General features: G+C 43.6%; 1 protein-coding gene across 3 annotated transcripts in view; it reads left to right on the top strand.

The window, feature by feature from the left end:
- MPRIP (myosin phosphatase Rho interacting protein) overlaps positions 1–26,232 on the top strand; it is a 266,000-nt gene that overhangs the window by 222,634 nt on the left and 17,134 nt on the right. For 2 of the 3 annotated variants that reach the window (XM_030212573.1, XM_030212574.1), the window contains exons 14-17: positions 2,755–3,349; positions 8,501–8,617; positions 21,268–21,415; positions 25,957–26,074. In XM_030212573.1, coding sequence (XP_030068433.1) covers positions 2,755–3,349; positions 8,501–8,617; positions 21,268–21,415; positions 25,957–26,074 — 978 coding nt within the window. Of the gene's footprint in view, positions 1–2,754; positions 3,350–8,500; positions 8,618–15,435; positions 19,216–21,267; positions 21,416–25,956; positions 26,075–26,232 lie in introns of all 3 variants that reach the window. The other variant, XM_030212572.1, reaches the window with a different exon arrangement.

The raw sequence follows: 26,232 nt of genomic DNA, 5'->3' as shown, positions 1-26,232 counted from the left end.
TTTGAATCATAGGATTAGTGCTCATATTTTAGTTATGTATTTTAAACACTTCTAACCGACCTATAAACTATGAGTTTAGTACATGTACATTGAGTTAGGATTTTTTTTTTTTAGCTTTTATATTTCACAATGAGCCAATGAGCCCAATAACGGAGAGATTTGTTGCTATTGCTCAGATGACATGGATTTTTAACTTTTTCTTTTAAGGGAAAAAAAAAGCTTGCTTAGTTTAGCATTTTCATTAATTGCTTTTTCTGTGGTAAGTTATGCTAATAGTCTTCATGTTGTAAGTGTGGCTTCGTTTGAGTGCACAAATTATCTTTAAGGTTACCTGTCTAGTTTTCCAGGTGCTATATGGAAACACTTCAGAGTTGCTGATGTAATTGTTTTCTTAACTGTTTTTCTATTTCTGCTCGAGTTCTGGACACTCTTTTACTGAAATTTCCAGTTCTTAAGAGAATACGGTTTAAACATCAGCTTAGTGCTGTGTTTACTTTAAGTGGTCGCTGTTTGGAATGACCTTACCTGTTCATATCCGCTTAGAATTAGACTATATGCAATTCATAAGAAATTGAAAAAACTTTTTAGTTGACAAGTTTGATTTTTATATTTCTTATTATTTTTGATTTATTTCATTTTCTACTTATTGTTTTATTTACAGATTTGTTATTCCTCACGTCATTTGTGGGCTCTTGTATAGTTAACCACCTAGAACCTCTTGCTGGGACTAGTGCGGCCTATAAGTCGTGAATGATTGGATACTGTAACATCAGTTTAATTTAAACAGGCTGATGGCAAGGGTATGAGCTCCCCAAGGTCTTTATAGTCTTGTCAGTCGAGGAGAGTCACAGAGTTCAGATTTGTGTGATTAGACTTTGAATGTTTGGGTTATAATTGTAGTCCAGTAGTTATACCAACTTGTTTGTAAAAGTGAATTTTTTTGATAAGATCTATGATAACAGGCAGAATTGATCTGTTGAGTACAGAAGAGTGAATGCCTGGGTCCCCTCAAACCCATGACCTCATGGCTTAATGGTTTTGGAGTGTCCTTGCTATGGTTTGCAGAGCACTGAGCCAGAAGGACTCCTGAAATCCAAGTTCGGATTCTTACACTCTGGCTCGTTGACTTCTCTATGCTTCCATTAACTCAGCTATAACAGGAGTTACTGCTGCTACTACTAATATAGGCACCATTCCTTATTCAGACTGCTAGGGTGGTTTAGATACCAACCTTCCCATCCCTGAGACCCTAGAGCTGACAGCATGGCTGATCTGAAGTTCTGAGCGAGCGCATGTGGATATTATTATTATTACATTTGTATCCCGCGCGTTTCCACTCAAAGCAGGTTCAATGTGGTTTACACAGTAATAGGGAATACAGAATATTGTACAGAGAGCAAAATTTAAGTATAATAGAGTAGTAGAATAGATAAGTAGGTAGAGATAGGCAATGGAGAAGGGATTAAGGTGGGAGATAAAGTCTGGGTCAATGTCGTTGTCTCCTGGGTATATGTTAAGTAGATGGTTCATTAGTTTGGGTCATTTGGATATAGTTAGAAAAATAGCATTAGGTAATTGTAGTTGGCTTAAATGAGAATTGGCTATAGAAACGAGGTATTTGGCTATAATGAAGTTGTCCGAAGGAACAAAGCGGTGCTTCTCAAACCAGTCCTCAGGCCCTGCACTCCCCACTGCCAGTGTTTATAGACTGTTACTAATGCATATGCATGAGATGCATTTGTATGCATCAGCCTAGTTCTCAGACACAATGAAGCTGATTGATACTCTAAAAAATTTATGCAGTTAACTTTGCAGCTAGCTGCATGAATCCTTTCATTTCAAAATTCAGGGTTGGACATCTTGAAGCCTGGCCAGAAGCAAAATGTGTTTTAGGAGGCGGTGAACTAGGAAGTGTGGCTGAATATTATGTGGATAGCACCAATATTCAGCGCAATTCGGAAGCTTGTATTCCTTTCCATTTAGGATTGCGTGTTCAGCAGTCCTACTTAAATGCACGGACTGGCTAGAATCTCACATAAATATGTGCATAGGTCATCCACTTCCCTTTATGCAGTGACCATCTCGCTGAATATTGCTCTCGGTGTTTCCAAACATATTGTACATATATGCATTAGGGATATCCTAAAAATCAGTCTGGGGAGCAGTTTCTCCAAATGGTTGTGTGGGGTCCCTAAAAACCACGAAATACCAAAGCATCAAAAAAGCTGAAATAGATGGACATCATACATTTGATTGACATCAGCACAGCCTTTTCTAGCTCTGAGAGTGCTGTGCAGAAACAAGAGCCACTGGAGAAAGAATAAGTCAACTTAAAATTAAAGGTTAAAAAAAATTGATATTTAGAGAAAATCTGAAGTTATTCTCTAATGTCCCTGGTATGGTTGCAGTGTTGCCCCCTACGATATGGTGTTGAAATGTAGGGAACTTGGAGGTAAAGAACCTGAAAAGTACAAAGAAAATAAATATTTGCTAGGACATAAGTTTCTTCTGTTGAGGATTCATACTTGGGGCATTATGTTGTAGGGGGTGTGGCACTACTATATTTCACCTATAGGGGGAGAATTTAAGATGGCCAATAATGAAATCTAGCAGGGAATGCTGTCAGTACTCTATAACCCTGAGGTGCAGCAGTGTCAGGACACACAAAACCACTCCTGAAAGGGTCTGCTGGAGGGAGGAGAGGGTCCCCAGGCTGTGACTGACCTGGATTTTTTGTGTCCCTTCTCTTAACAGCTCGTTGCCAGAACAGAAGAGCAAGGTGAGCTCCTCCTTTGAGGTCTGTCCTAAGCTGAATGAGAAACGGGATTCTGAGCAGCTGACCGATGTAGATCCTGAGCAGAAGAGGAGCCGTGCACGGGAGCGCCGGAGAGAAGGTCGCTCGAAGACCTTTGATTGGGCTGAATTCCGTCCCATTCAACAGGCTCTAGTGCTAGAACGAGCCCAGGCTGCAGAGTCCATGAGATCTGCTGCCATGATCCCTGGAGACCCCATTGGCTCTGAGACGGACCCCGGGGAGCTGGAGCGGGAACGAGCCCGCCGGCGAGAAGAGCGCCGGAAGCGCTTTGAGACAGTGGACATGATTGATGGGCCCAGCCTAGAGGATGCCTCAAAAATGGAGGTGGACAGGAGCCCAGTGTCTCCAGTTGCCATGGAAATAAAACAGTTGAACGTTCACTCTGAGATTGCGCAACGCTGGCACCAGGTGGAGACTACTCCTCTGCGTGAGGAGAAGCAGATTCCTATCAGCCCTTTGCACCTCCCGGCCTCGCCCTCCATCCCCTCGAGCAGACTTCCTTCCAGTGAATTCAGCTCCCTGCTTGAGAAGGAGGTAAAGTGAAGTTTCAGGTTTCCGGAAATAGATTACAAACATTGGATTCTTGATGGGACCCTCCCACTAATGGCTGTCCTTCATTTTGTTCTAAGAGCTTTACCCCCAAAATTAATATACAGAACCCCCTGTCTCCGGGTCGTCAATTCAAATCTACTTACATCAACAATGACCAAAATGGAAATGCTAAGATCTAGGCACATAACTTAAGGCATTAGAAGACCGATTTTGTAAAGAGGTACCTGATTTAAGGCCCCCAAGAGTGTGCTTGTTTGGAAACTGTTCTGTACAGAAAAGTAAGCACCTACTTTTCTATATAAAATACCAGTGTACAGTGTGAAAAATATGTGTCTGTTTTAAGTACGACCACTTAGACCAGCCATATACGCAGGTAAATAACTAAGATTACCAGCATTTACACGCATCCTCATAGAATTACACTTTATCCCCCTTAATCTATGTCATTTGCAGAGTCAGATTACCGGCATTTCTCCCGGGGCAAGCAGGCCTATTTATTCTCACGTATAGGTAACGCGATCCCGTGTTGCCCGGAGCTTATGGCAAGCTATTAAGAGCTTTGTGGAATGCGAGACATGCTCCACTGCGCATCCACGAGTGCCTTCCCGCCCGCCGCAAGACTGCAGTTACCGCAGTTCTTTTTTCTATCATGGTGAAGAGTGGTTGTTTTTTTTCTGCTGCTGTTCACATCTCGGTCCAAGAGCTTTTCTTGAGTGCCTTTCAGTGTGTTTTTTTTTCGCTGCCCTTTTCTTGTTTCCTTGTTTGGGTGACTCCTTTTCCTTCCCTTATTGTTTTTAGTTCTTTTTCCCCGCTTCTAAGTTTCATCTCTTTTTCCGTGTTACTGGGCCATTTTTAGGCCTTGACTGGTTGCGTTTTCCCTTTCTTTTTCTCAGGTGTCTTGCCCCGTTTTGTACAAAAGTGAAATCCCCTGAGAGAGACACTGACAATATCAATATCCAAAAAGAGTCAAACCACTAAACTAATATAGAGGTTTCTACAAAAAAAAAAAAACACTTGTCTATAAGTGCTATATGTATTTTAATAACGGCTCACAGAGAGTTCAGTATAGACTGTTCCCACAGCCGAGCCTAGATTGCTCACTAAAAAGCTCTATACATCATGTTGTATTCTCTATAAGTGTAGTCCTCTATTTATGTGAAAATACACCCGGTCCAATAACCAATAAATCAAATTTAGTGAAAATACATATTTTTTTTGGTAGATAGCCATATAAACGCCAGGACCCACTGTTCTAGGGGGAGAAACTTCTACCCCTGACTATACAAACATTCAACTAGAACTACTTAAAGAAAGAAGCAATTAGACTACGCACTGGAAGAATTTAAAGCTGCCAGGAGCATACTTATCTGAATACGAGATTTAATGGCTGTTTCACTGAAAGATTCCCACGTCCTACAGAAAGTTCTGTTTCAAACAATCTTCTTCAGGAACGCCAGTGCTGCTTTTTACAAAAGGTCCTCCATCTTAAATAAACAGCGGAAAGTCAGCGTCCTTTAACAGGCTGTTGACGTTCATTGCGAGCTGACGTCACCAAGACAAAACTTATTGGCAGCAACTCTGCAATCAGATGGTAGCGTTCCACTCTTTCTTCATTAAGTCCATGGGGGGGGGGGGGGGGTCACTGTTTAATTCAAAGATCCAAAATTGTTCACGTAACGCCAGATAAACATCACGATCGCCCTGAACATTTTTTTTTTGTTACATTTGTACCCCGCGCTTTCCCACTCATGGCAGGCTCAGTGCGGCTTACATGGGGCAATGGAGGGTTAAGTGACTTGCCCAAAGTCACAAGGAGCTGCCTGTGCCTGAAGTGGGAATCAAACTCAGTTCCTCAGTTCCCCAGGACCAAAGTCCACCACCCTAACCACTAGGCCACTCCACTTGTTCAATTATTAACCACTGCATGGCCAAGGACGTGGGAATCTTTCAGTGAAACAGCGACTACACTCCTGGAATCCATAGCAGACCTGCTTAGTCTCCCACATTCAGCTAGAGACTCCCGTCGGGGAGCCAAGAACTCCCGCTCATCACCCTCTCCCTCCATCGGCAGCAGGAGATGCGTTAATAAGGCATCATCTCCTGCCTGCCACTGGACCAGTCTCATAATAAAAACTGGAAAACCTCATAGCTCTTGTTGCGAGACTGGTCCTGTAGCAGCTGGAGATGACATTTTATTAAAGCCTTTCGTGCTGCCCGAGGGGGAGGAGGCTTGTTGGTCTTCCAGAGAGTGGAGCCAGGAGGTAGAATAGGGGTGGAGCTGGGACGTGGCTCCCTATCAAACATTGGGCTCCCTTGGCAGCTCTGCCGTAGTCTGATCCAGGCTTCTTTATGCAGTCAGCAGCCATGACAGAAACTGTTTCCTCTTAGGATCTCGGACACCAGATGCTCCAAGCCCTTCCACAGATTGTTCCTCTAATACTTCTAAGCCAAAGTCCACAGGATCAGATCCCCCTGGTCAGGGCTGTAGCGAACTATGTATGGGTAGCAGGGGCGTGGCCAGACCTCGGCGGGAGGGGGGTCCAGAGCCCAAGGTGGAGGGCACATTTTAGACCGCTGCTGCCACCGACACTCCCCCACCACTTTCGACCACCCCCGCCGCCAACCCTCCCCCGTTGCTGCTGCTAGATACCTTTGCTGGCGGAGGTCCCCAACCCCTGCCAGCGCGTTTGCTGATCTGTTTCTGTGAGTCTTGACTCCTGACTGACGTTCTGCATGCACGTAACGTGCAGGACGTCAGGAGTCAGAGAAACAGATCAGTGAATGCGCCGGAGACCGGCGCTGAAGAAGACTTCAGCTGGCGGGGGTTGGAGACCCCCACCAGCAAAGGTACGTGGCGGTGGCGGCAAAGGGGGGTTCGAAAGTGGCGGGGAGGGACGGCGGGGGGTTGAAAATAGAGGGGGCCAGGGCTAAATCTGTGGGGGCCAATGCCCCAATGGCCCCACCTAGCTACGCCCCTGGTGGGTAGTGCAGCCGCATATAGCGCAAGGAAGGCGGGGGCTCCAAAATTCTTGCCTGTCAATTGCCTTCTTTGCTTGTCTGTGATTCAGTGGGTGAGATTAGAGCTCTAGAGGGTGTGTCACACAAGGCGCGTTTCTGGCTCAGGACGGTCCTGCCCCTGATCCTTCTAACTCCATCAGCTCTGTATTCACAGCTTCCTCTCCTGGACCATTCTGTCTCCATCCCCAAGGGCTCCTCTTGTAATTGCTGCACTGGTGGATTAGTATTGAGCTGCTATCCCACGACTCCCTATGGGATCCCTCCCTGTCCTAGGGAAGTAGGGCAATGTAGTTCTATCTATTTTTTCTAAGTCTTTTTACATGAGGGCTACAGCCTTCTGTCTGTCTCTTCCTAAATCTTAATCTGTATGATCCAGAGCAGATTTCAAAAAGAAAACCAGGGAATTCACTGGTTAAAAAAAAAAAAAAACCCCAGACAAAGATACAAAAATTCAAAAACAAATTACAACTTAAATGTACAAAAAGCCAAGAGTAATACTCGGGCATGACACAACTTTGTTTTTGAACTAACTAGTTAGAAATGTTTTCAGCTGTCTGCAAAAGAAAACAATGATTGCAATCTTAACATATAATGGTAGGTCATTCCTAATGTTCCTAATGTTAGGTAATAAACTTTCTAATACTTGCTTAAAACTGTCCCCCTCCTTATTGGGGGAAGACTGAATAGGCAGAGAAATCAGACAAACAAGGTATTTTGCGAGTTGCTAGTACAGCCGTAGAATGGATCCAATATTCTGGTTATTGACCTTGTAAAAATTTTTAAAAACCAGGCATGACATCTTAAATATTATATGTGCCTGAACCAGTAGAGTTGTATCGGTAAGATTTCCCCTTTCCTTTACACTGGATAAATGGTTTTACAGGAAGAATAACAAAAAATTAATATTAAAAATAAAATTGCACTCTCGAATAATATTTAAACCTGATGGGCCATCAAACATATAAACGGCGAGTGACCGACTCACTCGCAAATGCGCAGTAGAGACTTCCCTCTCTGTCCCGCCCCCGCGTCAATACGTGATGACGAGGGTGGGACAGAGAAGAAAACTGCGCCGCCGAGGTTGATGCCGCTCCCCCCGCCCGCCCGCCTGAGATCGCCGCTACCGTTCCTCCCCCCCACCCGGCCCGGGCCCTCTCTCCGCTACTAAACTTACACATCCATTCGCCGGAACGCAGCACGCACATCAGCTGAGCTGCCGTCGGCCTTCCTTCCCTGCCTGTGTCCCGCCCTCGCTGACGTTACGTCACAGGAGGGCGGGACACAGGCAGAGAAGGAAGGGCCGACGGCAGCTCAGCTGATGTGCGTGCTGCGTTCCGGCGAATGAATGTGTACGTTTAGTAGCGGAGAGAAGGCCCAGGCCAGGTGGAGGGATGGCGGCAACTCCGGGGGTGGGGGGGGGGGGGACGGTAGCGGTGGCGACCTCGCGGGGAGGGAGGGGGAAGGAAAACCCCAATACCAGCCCGTTTTTACGGGCTCAACGGCTAGTGAATTTCATATTTGGAGGTTTTCTGGACTTGTTTTTTGATCTTCACTAATTAGACATTTCTATGTGATAAACCCATACATTGCTGTGTGCCTGTCCCTGATGTTTAATTTCACCTGATGGAGCAAACAAAAAAAGCAAACACTGGGCCTTCAGGATTGAGAAAAATGTAGTCCTTTAATATGACATAGACCCGACACGGGCCGTGTTTCGGCGTACAACCGCCTGCATCAGGGGTCAATAAATTCCTATTAGTCAACTTGCGGGTTATTGCGCAAGAGGTAGGTAAAACAATCGGGGTAGAACTCCTGGTTCTAGGCTGGAGACTTGTTGTCATCCATTTCCATAGTAATGGGCTGTATTTCAAGTTATGAGATCTGAACAAAAAGCCGGCAAGAGGGGGTCTTCAGATATTCAGAATTTCAGCAGAGGTGGTAATAGTTTCCAAGGATGTCAAAGCAAATGGAAAACTGGAGAGTACCAAAACAATGAGCAAGATTAAAAGGAAAATGTATTTTGGCTCGACTCTGTTGCACTTTCCACATGAGGCATGCTTTGTTTTCTTTGTTGACTTACAGATTTCCGTTTTTTTCTCCCCCCTCCCCCAGCAGCTGGAGCAGAGTCAGAAGGAGATCTCCAACCTTCTTGAGCAGAATCGGCTTCTGCAATCACGGCTAAAAGAGGCCATAGAACAACAGCAGAATGCAAGGGATGGTTATGTGCTACAGGTACTGTAAAGAGCCCATCAGCTTTTCTCTGTGGCACCTTAGTATCACTGGATCTCTCCAGCTTCAGTGCAAGGTCTTTCTAAATCTGAAAAGTCCAGGCCATGATAAGGAATGTGCAAGGCTCCTAGCTCCCTCGACTCAGTCTGTTCTAATAAGCTGTATTGAAAAGGGAGTGGGGAAGAGAGGCGATTTTCAAACTGTCCACTTTGGCACAAAGTCTGCAGGTATTTCTGATCCCCAAACTTTGTACAGTTTTCAAAACAAAAATATGCTGGACTTTTGCTATGAAGCTTTCTTCAGGTAGCATTTGCACCAGTGGCGTAGTTACGAGTGGGCCTGGTTTGGCATAGGCCCACCCAGCAGCAGCATCTCATTACCCTCTCCTCCTCTGGAAGCCCGGCATCTGCCTTCTCTCTGAATACCTCCTCAGTGTACCTCATAGGTGTCCTGGCGACCACAGCAATTCATCTTTGCTGCCTGTGCCGTCCCCTGCAGGCTTTCCTCTATCACATCCCACCAGTGAGGAAACAGGAAGTGACATCAGCAAGGGCGGGACACAGCAGAAGGAAGCCTGCAGGGGGCCTGCACAGGCAGCGAAGATGTCGCTGCAGCCACAGGGACGTCTCTGAGGTACACTAGGGGAGGGACAGGGTTGCCAGGTGGAAAATATTTTTCCAGCCTAAAGGAGCCCAAAATCCAGCCCAAAACCGCCCAAACTCAAACCCCGCCCCTGACACCCCCGCCCCCGCGTCATCACCCCGCCCCCGCCGTCATCAACCCCGCCCCGCCGCCATCGGCCCCGCCTTCCCCGTCACTAACCCCGCCTCCCACGTCACTAACCCCGCCTCCCACGTCACTAACCCCGCCCAAAAACGTCACTAACCCCGCCCACCGCGGCCGAAAAAGCCACCTAAAAAAACCGCCCGAAGCACAAAAACCAGCCCAAAAAACCGCAACCCGCCGCGGGCAAAAATTTCCCGCGGCGGGTCGCGGAAAACCGCCCAATTGGGCGGTAAAACCGCCCACCTGGCAACACTGGGGAGGGACAGGGGATTCAGAAGGGGAGATTGGGAAGGACAGAGGAAATGCTGAGCTAAGTGAGGAAGGGTTAGAGAATGACATAGGGACTGTGTCCCCATCCACAGAAGCCTCAAAACAGTTGATTTTGTATTTAAATCTTTTTATTATAGTATAAAAATGAACAAACAATATTCTGAACTGTCATTTATAAAGCAAAAATAGAAGATACATCCCCTCCCCTACACTCCCTTCCTGTCCCACTTAAAAGAAACACCCTTGCATTCAGCAAATATGAAGCACCTTGGTGATAGAAGCACTTCTGGTTTTTTAATCTGTGGATGAATAGTAAGTCATCCACAATATCGGGATTCATTTGAGCTCTCCTTTCTTCCACTGTCCTTCCTGCAATAGAAAATGCCCTCTTCGAAGACGTGCTGGTAGCAGAAACGCACAGAATCCCCTGTGCAACTCTTACTAAGCGCATAAGCACCGCCATACTGGGAAAAGTCCAAGGGTCCATCAAGCCCAGCATCCTGTCTCTGACAGCGGCCAAACTAGGCTTTAAGAACCCGACAAAACCCGCCCCCCCCCCCCCCCCCAAAAAAAAAAAAAATAATAATAATTTTTTAAATAATGTTCAATGGACTTTTCCCTCAGGAATCTGTCCAAACCCCCCTTAAACTCCGTAAGGCCAGCTGCTGTCACTACATTCTCCGGCAACGAGTTCTAGAGTCCAACTACACGCTGAGTAAAGAAAACTTTCTCCTATTTGTTTTAAATCTACAATATTCTAGTTTTGGCCAGCACTTTTCCTTATTTTTCCAAAATGACAAAACATTATCAGTATCATCAGTCGAACGATGTGAACAACAGCCTTCTGAGGAGACATTGTTCCATAAAAGTTGCTTAGAAAACTTCTAATGCGAGGAGATCCAAGATGGCCGCAAGCTGATAGGTCGCAGCGACTCAAGCTCCTAAACATGCCGAAACGGAGAGGACGAATAGCGGGCAGGGCTTCCCCGCTAACACCCTCCTTACCTGGTCCGTTGGACCGATATTTGAGATCGCAAGGAGCCCATCGCGAAGGAGGTTTGCTACCAGATGTACGCGCCGGCGAAACGGAGAACTTGGCGCTCTCTGGACTTGAAGTGACTCTAAGCCCCGTTGAACGCACTCCTCCTCCCCAGCCGATTGGCGCCAGTTCCTTCCTCCTGGATTCGACAGGGTCTACTCCCATAGAGGTTAGGGGCCCAGAAGAACGCCGAATCGCAGCCTCCCTTACTACGGAGGTAGGATTGGAGATCAGTTTGCCTGTGGAAACGCTGCAAACCGAGGGGAGAGAAGCTGAGGGGCAAAGCGAAGACACAAACCAGCCTGTAAGGTTTGAATTACCTAAAGATGTGACACTTGAAGCTTTGTGGGATTTGGTTTCCAATCTGGGACAAGTTTTCCTTAAGCAGATTAATGATCTTCACCCTAAAGTAAAATCTTTGGAAAGTAACTTAGGGATACAAGAGCAACAGATTAAAGATTTAAATGGGAAAATTACCAACTTGGATCAGAGACTTGTGAAACTTGAAACTTTACAACCTATTATGGTGAAAGACCTGACAAGCCTTAGAGACAAAATGGAATCTTTTGATAATTATACCAAAAATCATAATCTCAGATTTATTAATTTTCCTCGACTTCAAAATGTAACTCCTATAGATATGCTGAAACGCTATATGCGTGAAAATTTATCAATTCCTGAACAGAATCTGCCACCAATGTCTATGGTGTATTATATTCCTGGGAAAGGAACCTCTTTACCCGAAGCTCCGATTGATGTCTCTCTTTTACTTGAGACTTCTAATACCGAATTGGCAACTGCGGCTACATTAGTGGCCACGGTGGCATTATTACCAGACAAGAACTGGATCTTTCGTTTATTTTTCCGTAATAAAGATAAACCCTTTTTGGGTTTAAAAGTTTTACTTTTTCCTGATGTCTCTAAGGAGACTCGACGACGAAGGAAACAATTCTTGCTCCTTAGGCCTGAGATTTTGCACTTGGGGGGTACCTTCTTTTTAAGATACCCCTGCAAGTGCATAGTAAGGCTTAGGGAAAAAAAATATGTATTTACAGAGCCGTCTCATGTGTCCTCGCTTATAACCTCAGTGAAAATTGAAAAGCGTTAAATATAATTGTGCTCTACTTAACAGCTTTTGTATAATTTCTATTGATAATTTCCTATTTGTCTCCGTTATTTTCCTGAAATCTTGGATCATAATTATGGACTTGAGTATAATTTTTCCTTGGTGAAGCTTAACCTTCACTTTTTTTTTTTATTTCCTGTTTTATTATTATTTTACAATTTTGTAAATTACTAGATACTTTACCTGAACAAGAAGATTGTCTTGTAATATAATGGAAAATCTTAATAAATATAAATAAAAAAAAAAAGAAAACTTCTAATGCTGACATTCATCTTCATTCATTTGGAGGGGCCCGGGGCCTCTTCCACAGATGTGACACTTTCTGAAAGTGTGGATTGTGGAGGATCCTGAGATGTTGAAAGACTTGAGTCTTCCATTTTAAGCTGCTGGTACAACCTTCTCAAAGATTCTGTTGCCTGTGTTTTAACATCCTTGGTGACGATAATTAGATTGTCTTTCAGACACGGGTGTAGAAGGATGTCGTGTAATGGATGAATCGGAAAATACATCTCAATCAGGTGTTGGAAATGCTCCTTCATGCTGGCAACAATGGATGAATCAGTTGCAGTAACATTCAGACGCTTCAACAATCAGGGCACGGGTTAGAAGGACATTGCAGATGGTAGGAGTTTGATCAACTCTTTTGTGCCAATTGAAACCAGCTTCTCAGCGAGACGAATGAAGCCAATTCCTTCGACCATGGAGAAAGGCCTGATGTCCATGGCACACATTGAGGCTACCGTATCAATAACTTCTGCTTTCTCTGTTGCTGGCACGGTCATTCTGGATTCGTCCTGACGGCTCACTTTTTGTAAGAAGTCCCCGATGTTTCTTGTGAGTGTATGCTTTTGCCCACAACTTGCTACATGCACTTTCAGACCACTAATCCCGTTTTGACCATCCACATGGATAACAATGAAAGACTTCCACACCACACTAGCTCTGTCGTTCTCAATAAAAGATAATCTCTCACTTTTTTTTTTTTTTTACCAATTAGAGCGTGTACCATTATTTTATCCATGACTACAAATAATCTAAAAAATAAACATAAAAGCAGTGTTGACCAGATTTTTTAAAAACCCCACACACAACACACACCTCGAATATTATGTTCAATTCTGGTCGTTGCATCTTAGAGGAGGGTGACAAGAATGATAAAGGGGATAGGACAACTTCCCTAAGAGGAAAGGCTGAAGTGGCTAGGGCTCTTCAGCTTGGAGAAAAGACGGCTAAGGGGAGATATGATAGAGGTCTATAAAATAACGAGTGGAATGGGTTCTTACTCTTTTTCCAAAAATACTAGGACTAGGGGGCACGCGATGAAGCTACAAAGTAGTAAATTTAAAACTAATCAGAGAAAATATTTCTTCACTTAATGTGTAATTAAACTCTGGAATTTGTTGCTAGAGAATTTGGTAAAAGCGATTAGCTTAGTGAGGTTTAAAAAAGGTTTGGGTGGCTTCCTAAAGGAAAAGTCCATAGACCATTATTAAAATGGACTTGGGGAAAATCTACTGCTTATTTCTGGGATAAGCAGCATAAAATGTATTGTACTGTTTTGGGATCTTGCCAGGTACTTGTGACCTGGATTGGCCACTGTTGGAAACAGGATACTGGGCTTGATGGTCATTTGGTCTGTCCCGGTATGGCAATACTTATGTAGCTGTAGGTGGTTAATCTGCTGAAATGGTTTTGAAAATTGTTCTGTGGTAGAGCAAGACACAGATTTGGAAACTTTTGATAAATCCGTTCATCATTGCATCGATATATTTGATTGGATTTGCAAGAGCAATATAGAAGAAAGACACTTGTGGATTAAAGTTCCCTTAGTTCACTTTTCTTTCACTGCTTATTATTGGCCTATCTTAAGAGACTTGATTCCTTTACAATCAGCCACCTTCATCTCAGTTTTTCTGTTTGCCTCACCTTTGGTTTCAGTATCTTCTGGTGCCTGTTGTCCTATTTTATTTGTAGAAATATGGAACAGTTCCAAGTAATGTAGCAGAACAATAAAAAAAAATTGGAAGTATCCCCTATTCCACCTCTTTTGCTACACAGCGAGCTGAGGAATTTGGGGGTGGCTGAATGGATAGGAGTTCAGGCTACTTTTTTGGGCCATGCAAAGGGAGCAGGGGGACTTCCAACACTGAAATTTTCTAGTATTGTTATTTCTGCCATTTGGCCCCTTAACCTCCACAAAAAAAAAAGTTACTCCTTAATGGCTAAACATACGGAACTAGGTTGTCACCATTACAAAAGCCAACAGAGTAAAATTAGAGGCAGTGACTATGATGCAAGTTCTCCATTAGGAGAAGGATGGTGACCTCGCTGTTGGCCAAAACATATTTCCAGTTTTCCACATTCTGCTTCCAAAAAAAGAATCCCCTTTTTATTAATGCATTTAAGGAACAGGTTGACCTCTCCCTTTATCCCTTATTGAGCGTTTGCACATTTCTCAGTGCTGGGATGGTTCTAACATGCTGCACAAGCCTTTCACTGAAGCACCCTCATTCTTTACTGGCCTAACACTATTTGCTCTTATTACTTACTCTGTTCCATACAGAAGGGGGCATTTAAACCCCCGGGCCCCATGCTAACGAGAGTGGAAAGAAATTAGTGACTTGACACATTTTAAATAGTATTTAGTTTGTGAAGTAGTTTTAACTTTGATAGTCTTGCATGCTGTGGTAATTTAGCATGGAATTTAACACATTATACAGCTGAGTGTCACATCTATGGACTTTCCTTGCCAGCACATCCGGTACATCAGGGCAGGCCAAATTTCTGAACTTTCTCCTCTTTGTTTCTGTTCATTTTATTTCAAAAACTCTCCATCTCTGCATGAGCTTTTGTTTGCTAGTTTTCCTTTGCATGTATGTAAGCTAGGCTCCTTTTTATTTTGAATTTACCCACGGGTTTTATCCTCATCACCCCATCCTTATTATTTTCTCCATTTGTTTCTATAGGTAGAGTGTATGCATCCCTTCACATTTAAACTGCTGTAAAAATGAGGCAGCAGAAGGAAATCTTTTGAAATGTTACTGACATATGACATCACAGTGGCACTGATTTGCTGCTGTGTTGTCCAGGAAGTGATGTCATTTGCTGTTGTCACTTCCTTTTCTGATTTTCTTTGAACTATGCACATTTTGTTCTGCCCGAAGAAAAAAATGTAGCACCTTTCCTTTTTTTTTTTCCATTCCACCAGTTATTTTGTTCTTTGAACGTCATTCCTTATTCCCTCTCAAGCCCCTCCCCCCTTCTTTGCAAGTTTGTTTTCTAGTTTTGTTTGGTATGTTTCTCTTTGAATTTTGTTTACGTTACAGCTCTGTTCTGATGTAATTTTCCATGCCCAGTTTTTGATTATGAAAATTGCGAACCATGACAAGTCATTAGCTTGTTATTCAAAATGAAAAAAAAATACAAATCCTTTTTGTGTAAGTTAAATGCAATGGACAAAATCCTCCAAACTAGGAGCATGTCACTAGAAACCAAAACCACCAAGAAGCTTTGCAGTGGGTCCAACTTGGCCAGAGGTGTGACACTCAGACTTGGGAACCAAGAGTGTTACTAACATAGTGTTTCATCAATTTTTTTAAGACTGAAGTGGCCACCTCCCCGTCAGGTGCCTGGCAGAGTCTCCATCAAGTCAATGAAGCCCTTCAAATTGAGCTTGAAGCCCAGTGTCAGCGTCAGGAGTTGATCAGTCAACAGATGCAAGCCCTGAAACATAGTTATGGAGAAGCCAAGGAGATCATCAGACACCATGAAGCTGAAACTCAAAGCCTGCAGGCCAGGCTAAGCAGTGCTGTCTCAGACCTGGCCATCAAGGAGCAGATCTTAACAAAACTGAAATGTGATTTAAAGATGGAGAAAGAGAATGCCCAAGAGCAGCTGGAAGCATGGCAGCACAGTGAAAAGGCCCTGAGCTCCCAGTTAGAAAACAGTGAGCAAAAGCTAAAGAGCACAGAGGCCTTGCTTTTGGAAAAGACCCAAGAACTGAGGGACCCAGAAATGCAACAAGCATTGCAAAGGCACTCTAATAAAGAAGTGGAGAAGCTTCAGGATAGACTGACAGAGCTCAGCAGGCTGCTCAGGACCAGTGAGCAGTCCCAGATGCTAACAGAGGAGAGACTGAAGAAGAGCTATGAGATTCTTCTAGAAAGTGGTGAAAAGGAAAGACAAGTGCTAATGCAGAACATGAAAGAGGTGGAGGATAAGGTTAAAGAGTACGAAGACCGGCTTCAGGCTAATGAGCAGCAGATGGAGGTTATGCAAAAGGAGATCCTAAATGGAACACTTGAAAGCAGTGAGATTGTCCATCAGCTGGAGGAACAGCTGGTGGAGAAGGAGGCCTGCACTCGAAAACTTGCAGAACGTATCAAAGATCTTGATGGACAGCGGGAGAAACTTCATTACAGGTGCCAAGAAATGGAGGTGCAAGTAGCCAAGTCGGATAGCGAGGCTGGCAAGCTGAAAGACAGGTTGAAAATGAAAGAATCGGAATATTGCGACCTGGAGAGTTTGTACGAGAAACTGTCAAAGGATTCTCAGAAAGTGCACATGTTGGTAGAGGGGAAAGAGGCAGAGCTGGTACACCTCACGGAAAGGCATGAAAGAGAACTTGGAAAGAAGGATCAAGCTATCAGTGAGTTACTGATTAAAATGGCTGCATTGGGAAGCAGTTTAGAGGAAACAGAGAAAAGGTTACAAGCCAAAGAACATGTTTTAAAGATCCTGGCAAACAGCCCTGAGTCTTACATGACAGAGATGGCGGAACTGTGTAGTAAACTGGAAGCTGCAGAGAACCGTATATCTGAGCTGGAGCAAAATTTACAAGCTGAATGTGGGCTTCCAGTTACCAGCTCTTCAGTCCAGGAAGTTGTAAGCCTAAAGACTGATCAGTGGAAGATATGTCAGGCATTGCCAAGTACAGATGATCATAGAGACCCTGTGGAGTCTACAGAGGCCCAAGTCCAAGAGCTGCATCGAAAGGCCCTTGCAAAGCAAGACACAGAGAACGCAGGGGCCAAAAGACAACGAATTCGTTTCTCAAACATTCAGTGCCAGAAATATGGACATGTAGATGGGTCTGAAAAGCTCTGGGCCAGTAGCACATCTTCAGAGACTAGTCAAGACAGGTCTCTTTCTGAAGAAAGCGTGTCGTCGGAACCATCTCTCCACAATCTTCCTTCTGTTGCCAGTGACTCTGAGACCTATTTGTCCATAATTCATTCCTTGGAAACAAAACTTTTTGTCACAGAAGAGAAGCTCAAAGATGTGACAATGAAGGTGGAAAGTCAAAAGAGTCATAATCAAGAGAGACTGATGGACCTTCATAACCAGTGGTCAAGAACAGAGGCCCAACTCAGAGAGCAGCTCCAGAACAGTCTACTCCAGATTAACATATTGACACTGCAGTTGGAGGAAGAACAAAAGAAAAAGTCTGAGCTATTGAGATACAGTAGTGAGTTAGGTGATCAGGAAAAGAAGGCTAAAGTCCTGTCCTGCATGGTGTCCTGCAGAGAAAAGCTAAAGGCTCTGCTTGGTACTGAAAAGGAAAAAGACTTATGCTTTTTCACTTTGTCCAGCATGGAAGCAACACTAGCAAATGCAATCCAGTTCTTGCAGCAGGTCTCCTTACCTTCAGGGTATTGGCAAAGAAAAGAACAGCCTGGAGCAGAGGAGAGACCAAGTCCCCAGCAGCATCCTCAAGGACTGTCTGCCAAAGACAGGCTGAGTTTGCTTTCTAAGAAAATAGATTTTGAAGCCTCCTTGATAAACCAAATAGCTGAGTCTTTGAAAAATGCACGTTCGAAGGCGTCTCAAACCCTCCAAGACATGCATTGGGCAACAGAGATGTTTCCATCTGAGGCAACTGACACAGCAGCAGCTTTTGTGGACATTCTGGCTAAGAAATTGCAGTTAGAAAGTGACTTCTGGAATCAAGCTGAGGAGCTCTCAAAGGTTCTGGGGACAAGGGAAGAAGAAAGCAAAATGGGTGTTCTTAATTTAAGTTTGTCTCAATTCCTTATTAATACATTAGCAGATGATACATTGATGAAAGCAGAATTAAATTTTGTAGCACAGAGAATGAGGGGTTCATTTCATCAAACTCTAAAAAGTCTTGAAGAAGACCTCCAGAATAATAAGGCAGCGCTTCAGCGGCACAGAGTCATGCTGGAAGAAGCCTTCAAGGCTTATGAGACATCGGGCTTTGACAAGATTATGCATCAGATTTCTGAATTGCTAGAAACCCATGGGGAAACGTTCTGGAATCGGAGCCAGCCAGAGCTGGTTCCTTATCAAGATGAAATCAAGAGAGAAAAATCCCAGGCCTTACCAGAGTGCAGTAACCAGAGTATTTCCTTAGAAGACGAACTTGCCCAGCAGTTAAAAGAGAGAGCCATGTTTCTTAAGGAAATTTCCACTGCCTTACTGTCACTCTCACCTGAGGATTTGGTGAGAATGGACCAGAAACTCCAGGAGGCTTCGCAGAGCATTTTTTATCATATTTGCAGGAGAGACTTTGAAAGTTATTCTTCCTTATCAGTGCAAGATGCTGTCCTCCAGGTTCAGCTTTGGTACACATCCTGCAGAGTCCGGCTGGAATGTGAAAGAGAAATCACATTTTACAAAGACGCCTGGAGGAACGTGGATGCAGCCCTTCAAGAGCAGACGAGGAATCTTGCTAGTGTTCGTCAGGAGTATGAGGAAGTCCTCCGGAATCAGCAGAGTAAATACTTTGAGATGGTCTCGGTCATGCAGAGAGAGAGGGCAGAGCTTGAGGCGAAGACTCATCAACTGGACTGTATGGCGAGACGACTAGAGGAAGCTGAGAAGCAACACAAGGAAGACATGTTGGCATTAAAGAGCCATTTTGAAGAGGAGATGAACAACATTATGGAGAAACTGGCCAGGGCTGAGGACACCTTAAAGGTGGAAAGATGTGAGGGAGAAAGCAAACATGATGCCTTGTTACAACATCAGCATGCCTTGGAAAAACGTCATACAGAGGAAATGGGAAGGCTAGAAGGAAAGTTCCAGCTCGGGACACATGAACTGCAAGTAATTCACGAAGGTGAACTAAAAGCCTTACAGGACCATTACATACAGCGTATCCAGCAGTTAGAGGAAATGCTTCACAGTCCGAAGGGGGACGGGGCAGCCCAGAGTACCAGTTGCTGGGGATCAGATGAGCAAGATGGTAGAAGGATTTCTGGCGAGAGCGAACAGGATTCCATGAGCGTTCTGAGAGAGCGGATTCAGGAACTGGAAGCTCAGATGAACATCATGAGAGATGAGCTGGAGCTGAAACATCTGGAAGGCAGTGCCTTCATGCTAAAGGAAAAATACCAGAAGGACTTTGAAAATCTCAAGGTTGTGAACTTAATTTCTATTAGCTTAAATGAGAAAACTCTCTTCTTTCAAATGTTCCCCTTTGTATGTGTGCAGTGCTACAGTTTGATGTTAACATCCTAGGGCAGTGCTTCTCAGTCCTCTCCTGAAGGAAAACCAACTGGCTAGGTATTCAGGATTAGCATAGTGAATATGCATGAGATTCATATATGCAAATTTGCCCATGCATATTCATTCTGCCTTTAACTGGCCAGGTGTGCCTCCAGGAGAGGGTTAAAAATCAAAGTTCTAGGATATATAAGTGGGACAGTAGAGCTGATTTGATGGCAATGACGCATCTGACAGTGTTGCTGTATTTTTATTAACGAGCCAGTTTACTTTGATTATTCTGTTATGTGAAACAAAATAATCAAAATAACAGACAGTAATCTGAAAAATACATAATACATTGCTCTGTGTCCTTAATGGTCAGGAGAAGGTGGTATTGGAACAGTAGTCATGTTATCTTTTCCCAGGAGCACCCCATGTAAAAATGAAAGCATGGTTATCCTGTGTCTGCTCCATATTTTGTGGGACACACGGGTCAGGAACTAATCCTTTCCTTAACGATATGTTTGTAACGAAGAGAATAGGGAGCTGTGCACATTTATCCGTGCTAAGTCCTAATATTTACCCTTTGAGAACATATGCCCCGACAAGAGAGCTTTCATCTTGGCCAGTTGTGTTGCCTTAATGAGGAAGCCTCTCGTAATATGTGTTAAAAACAGAACGTGTTTGTAGGCCAGGAAGCTGCAAGATCTGGTATTTGTTTTCTTTAACTAGAGAAACTTCCTGAAGCGCAGCTGTGATTATCCAATAGTGAGGTTCCCGCTTTATCTGCCTCCCTTACTTTTCCCTCAAACGAGAGCACCACAGACTGTCCTGGTGGCCCCACAACCTGTCACGTTTTCAGCATATGCACGAGATACATTGGAAAGACTGGCTCCTCTCGTAAATGCAAGTTTCTCAAACATATTTATTGCTAATGTCCACAAAACACAGCTGGCTGTGGGTCACCAGCACTGGGGATCACTGATGTCTGCCTAGCTGTTTTTTTTTTTCTCCTGTTTTCGATTTGATCCATGTGGGGCAGACACTGTAGCTTTGAGCGATGCTGGCCCTGAATATGTCCACTGGTTAGTCAGGCTCTCTTTCCATGCACATGTTGGAGAGAATGCTGGCCACCAGAATTGTACAGAACACATGCCCCCTGCCTTCATATACCTACTCACCTATACAGAAAAGTAAAGTACAATTGAAGGTCCAAAACTCACTCAGTCCATTTTTTTGTCAGTTTTAAGCTATGCGATTAATTTTGTTCATCAAGGCAAGATTCATTTACTGTAGCTTATTCCTGTGCCAAAAATCATGGGACTTAGTTTCGTCCCTTCCATTACCTCTGACCACACTTGAAATGTAGCATTGAACACTGGGTGGCCTTTGAGAGAACCAGTCAGTGTCCTGGCCACGGGGACATATTGTGCTACTTCCCTACCCTAGAGGGCATGTCCAGATGGCATCCAGACTTATCATGGTGTCCAGAAACTGGAGGGATACCATATCCATGTCCCCTAGGCATTATGTGTTATGGCCATCTTAGTCTGCCTGCCTGGGATAGAATACATCGCCTCCAACCCTAATGAACAGGTCACTTGAAACAGAACCAGTCATGCACAGCACTGCTTCTGGGTCATAGGGTTGCACTGTCCCTTTCTGCTCTTTAAATCCAAAGGGATTCCCTTAAGGAATCTTGACCTGGGAGATTGTGACATTTTTAAAGCAGGGGTTCTCAACCCAATTCCTGGTACACACCTAGCCAGTCAGGTTTTCCAGGTGCCCACAATGCACTACCTCTATCATATGCAAATCTCTCTCGTGTATTATTCACTGTGGATAGCCTGAAAACTCGACTAGTTACATGTTGGGGTTGAGAGCCCCTGCTTGGCATAAGGGATTGTTGCTTGTGCAGCACGATACAGGGCATCATTTTCCCACGAGGAGAGGGCAGGTGGTGAACATTTCTGCTCTCCACAGGCAACGTGTGAGCGGGGCTTTGCAGCCATGGAGGAGACACATCAAAAGAAGATTGAGGACCTGCAGAGGCAGCACCAGCGGGAACTGGAGAAGCTGCAGAACGAGAAGGAGCGACTACTGGCTGAAGAAACCGCTGCAACTATCTCAGGTGCGAACTGTCAGTTCGTCCAAATAGCAAGAGGGCGTGTTGTGGGCATGTTTTGGGTGGGATTAGGGAGGGCCAAAAGTAGGACATCCAACAGGGATTTTCAAATGGGAAGAAACGTCCATGACTGAAAAAGGACGTGTTTATCTAGACCTGTTTTACTCGTGTCCAGGTTACAAAAAGTTGCTCTAATTGAACAGCTGACCATTGGAGGGGTTAAGGCATGACCCCTCCTTAATCCTCCAGTGGTTGCTGCTCCCCTTCCTCTCCCCTGAAAACGAAACTGGAAAGGAAAACTAGGCTCTGTCAGCTGCAGGTATTGTAGCCATTCTGAACAAAACAGTAAGCAGACCAGAGGGGTTAGTGCAGTGGACTGTGAACTAAGGCAGTGTTTACCAAGTCCGGTCCCGGAGTACCCCTTGCCAGTCTGGTTTTCAGACTATCCAAAATGAATATGCATGAACTTTATTTGCATACACTGCTTCCATTATATGCAGATCTCTCTCATGCATATTCATTGTGGATATCCTGAAAACCTGACTGGCATGGGGTACCCCAAGACCGAACATGGGAAACACTGAACTAAGGGACCCAGGCTCAAGTTCCACTTCAACTCTTTTTAAATTTCTGAATTTCCCACAAACAGAAAGATACTTACTGTACCTGGTACCTGCAAGCCTGAAGACTACTGAAGTGGTGTGTAGTCAAGTATTTTCAGATCCTGGAGGGATCACATTTACAAAAAGAGTTGTTATTGGGCTTTGAACCTGTGAGCCTTGGCTTACAGTCCACTGCACTAACCACCTTACTCCTGCCGGAATTCTTTGCAACTGCGTAGCATATTATTTCCCAGCTGCACAGGATTTGCCCTTTTTTCCCCGCAGAATCTACCCTGGGAACGGTGGCTGTGTCGCTTTCCAACCCTCCCCCCGTCTCTTTCAGCAGACATTTGTGGTCTTCTCCTGAGAATAGCACTGAAGCGGCAGTACAACGCTGACACAGAGTTAATTGCGATGTATGTCTTATGTACTGTTCTAGATGATTATGTTGTATGTTCTTAATAATGTGAATGTGTAGTGTGCCCCGCACAGGATTGAAGATGCATGGACTACAAGCCATTTAAATAAATAAAATCATCTGAATCCTAGAAAGTTGCTTGGACAAAAGACATAAATATAATGAGTTACCATAATCCCGTAATGACAAAATTGTTAATTGCCCAATGATTCTATTATCTTCTAAGAAGTAAGATCTTAATAAACGTAATTGCTTTAATTTAAAAATGAGCTTTTCTAATCAAATTATTAATATGTGGTTGCATCGTCATAGAGTCCAGGATCATTCCCAAAATTTGGGAAGTCTTCTCTACATTAAACTGAGAACCATCATTACCCACAGTTACCTGGGGAATCTTAGTTAAATCCATCAAGAACCATAAAATCTTGGTCTTATCAGCATTAAATTTTAATTTAGCCCTACGGGATCAGTCTTTTATCCTTTTTATACAACCACTAATTTTGGATGAGACAGAATCGACAACATAGCTGACGGGAAACAGAAAATATTGTCTGCATAGGACAGCATAATCTCATGAGATTTTACTAAAAGTTTACCAAGGGAACTCATATATAAGTTGTACAAAAGTGGAGAAATTGGAGAACCTTGAGGAACACCACAAAGAGCTTCCCAAGTAATGAGTAACTTCCGTCCTTTAGAACTAAATACTGCCTATTCTTTAAAAAAAGATTCAAACCAATGAAACACTACACCATTGAAGCCAACTTCTGATAACATAGTTAATAATATGTCATGATTTACAGTATGAAAGGCGGTGGAGATGTCAAATTGTAATAAAACCATCTCACCACCTCTACCCAAAACATGTCTAACTTCAGATGTTAAAGACAATAATAACGTCTCAGTACTATGAAATAATCGAAAACCGTGCTGAGAACTGTGTAAGAGATTATGTTCATCCATATAACTAGATAACTGAGAACCCACTACAAACTCAATTAGTTTTGCAAGAAATGGAATCAAAAGCACTGGACATGTCAAATTGCAATAACGGAATCTTCTGTCCTTTGCTGCAAAATCAAGTGATGATTTAGATAATCCATTAATTGTTTTGCCACCAATCCTTCCATTGTTTTTGTTAATAGTGGAATCAAAGCAATCAGTCTGTAGTTCGTAAACTCATGTCTTTTTGCCATAGGATTTTTAGGGATGGGTGTTAATTCCTTTATTTGTTGAGAAATAGCCAGTGGAGAACATGTAGATCAGGTATTGGGTAAGGTAATCAATAAACCAGCCTGGTGATAATTTCATAATATAATGAGGACATCCATCAAATAAACAATTTGCATGAACATACTTTAACAATAGTGATTTAACAATAGAGGTAGTTGGAAGTTTGAGGGAGTTCCAAATTCTATTTACTTTAATCTGATCATTGGAACTCTCTAATGCATCTAAAAAAAATAATCTATAGATATTTTTGGGTTTATAAGGTCTTTCCTAGTTTTTAGTACCTTATGTTCAAAATAGCAGGTCAATTCATCAGCTAAATGTGAAATGTCCGAGGCTAAAGTTATGTCTTGGGTGTAAAATAAATTGTTTGAGTCCAATCTTTTAGCATCTGTGTTTTCAACCCCTACATATTTGCTATAATACTCCCATTTTAGCCTTTGATAATTTGCATTTATAGTTTTTGTGCTTTTTCCACAATTTTTTGTTAGAATCTGACTTATTTTATGTTCATTTTCTTTCTAATATCCTACATATTTTTTTCATTGTACTGAGCTATGATTCAAGCATGAACCTCACCTAAGAACAGGCAGCACTACAAATATTACACAGGGCCCTAGAACACCAGTACACCTACTACAAATAAAACAGAACAAGTGGGAGTACTACAGAGTTCTACACAGAAGCTACATGCAAACAGAATACTACACCTTGGTTACAGACAAAACCTCACCAAATACAGAAGAAGGGATCACAAATCAGAAATTGAAATATAAAGAAAAATTGAACTTGATCAAACTAGGCATGTACCACGTCATAGGAGAAATAAAAGCAGAAATGCATTTCCTTTTCTACTGAACAAAATACAAAGACATCCGTATTGCACATTTCCTAAAGCTAACATATTCCACCTAATAAATTCAAAATAAACCACTTTTTTTCTATCTTTGGGCATTTTATCTTTCAAAGCAGGTTGGTCTCAATTTCTCTTTTCTGCTTTGTCTTTCTGCTCTCTTTCCAGTGGGTACTTTCCATTTGTCCTTTCTCCCCTTTCCCTCCCGTCTTCTTCCATTCCCTCAATACATCTGTTTCTGACATATTTCCTCTCTTTTTTTTTCCTGTCTACTCAGATTTCACCTTCTCACTCTTTAGTCCTCCAGCTATATTTCTTTTACCTATCAACCTTCCATCTCTTTTTTTCCCCCCCTAGCTCTCCTGACTCATTCTTTCCCCAGCCTCCTGTTCCCTTCTCTTTCATCCACTTCCTATTACTACATCTCTATCCTCTGTACTCACCATCCTGTCTCATCTCTTTGAGAATGCTCATGGGCTTTCCCATATGGTTTCATCATAACAAACATCTCTCCTTCCTTTCTCCTTCCCACATCCTTGTAGCCCAGTATCTCCTCTCATTCTTCACCCACATTTGTAGCCCAGCATCTCTCTGTCCCTCTCTCTCTTCTACCCCTATGGTCCAACATTTTCCTGTTTCCTTTTCCTTCCTATCCACTACTGTGGTGTAGCAGCTCTCTGTCCTGAGCCCACTCCCATGACCCCACTGCCTCACCCTCTTCTGCCCTGAGCCCCCTTCCATGACTTCAGTGCCTCACCCTCTTCTGCCCTGAGCACCCTCGACTCCGGCACCTTTGCCACCCCTCCTACAGATCCAGAGATCTCCTCCCCAAGACCAGCACCCCAGCCACCCCCTGCAGATCCAGAGCCCCTCCTGCAACTCCAGCACTTCAGCCATCTCCTGTTGCAGATCCAGAGGCCCCCCCCCCCCCGTGACTCCAGCACCTCAGCCACCAATCCACAATGCAGTTAAAATTACATTATAAAATTAAGATAAAACAGTATAATGTCTGACAGAAAGAAAACAAATATGTGACTGAGCAGATAAGAAAATCTTCAGACCTTTTCTAATTAAGACCAGAGACGATTACGCTGTCAACTTTAAAGTTAAACTTATTCCAGGAATCTGCCCCCCCTAGCTCTGAACATTCATTTTCTCCATTTCTCATATTTCACAACCCCATTATCTAGAACCAGCAGTAAGTTTCTCTGTTTCAGAACAAAATGCTCAATTTGGACTATAGAGCATAGGATACAGCAAAATGTTCAACTATAGCTGACAGGCTGGCATGACAACGAGAGTCTGAGATCAGGCCCTGTGTTGGTTAGCACCAGACTCTGGTGCCGGAGATCATAGGGGTCAGGTGCTGGGATGATTGATTAGATTGTTTATATACCCACCTTTCAGTGCTAGAATCAAATCTGCTGTGGTCATTTTTTTTTAGCTATTGAAGCCATGAAGAATGCTCACAGGGAGGAGCTGGAGCGGGAACTGGAGAAGATGCAGCGCTCACAGATCAGTAGCGTAAACGCCGACATTGAGGCTCTTCGCAGACAGTATTTGTGAGTTCAGCTTCCTTCTCACTCCAAATGGGTAACTTGAGTGTATCCCCAGTTACACTGGGAAGCCCCAGGAGATGCTCCGTCAGTCAAAACTGGGATTACTGCAGAGGGACAGTGAATGGGGTCGATATGCTGCACAAGGCTGTTTTCATGAAGTC

Source organism: Microcaecilia unicolor, chromosome 8 (genome assembly GCF_901765095.1).
Source record: "Microcaecilia unicolor chromosome 8, aMicUni1.1, whole genome shotgun sequence".
NCBI lineage: Eukaryota > Metazoa > Chordata > Amphibia > Gymnophiona > Siphonopidae > Microcaecilia > Microcaecilia unicolor.
The sequence above is the reverse complement of the archived record's forward strand: the minus strand, read 5'-3'. Positions and strand labels throughout refer to the sequence as shown.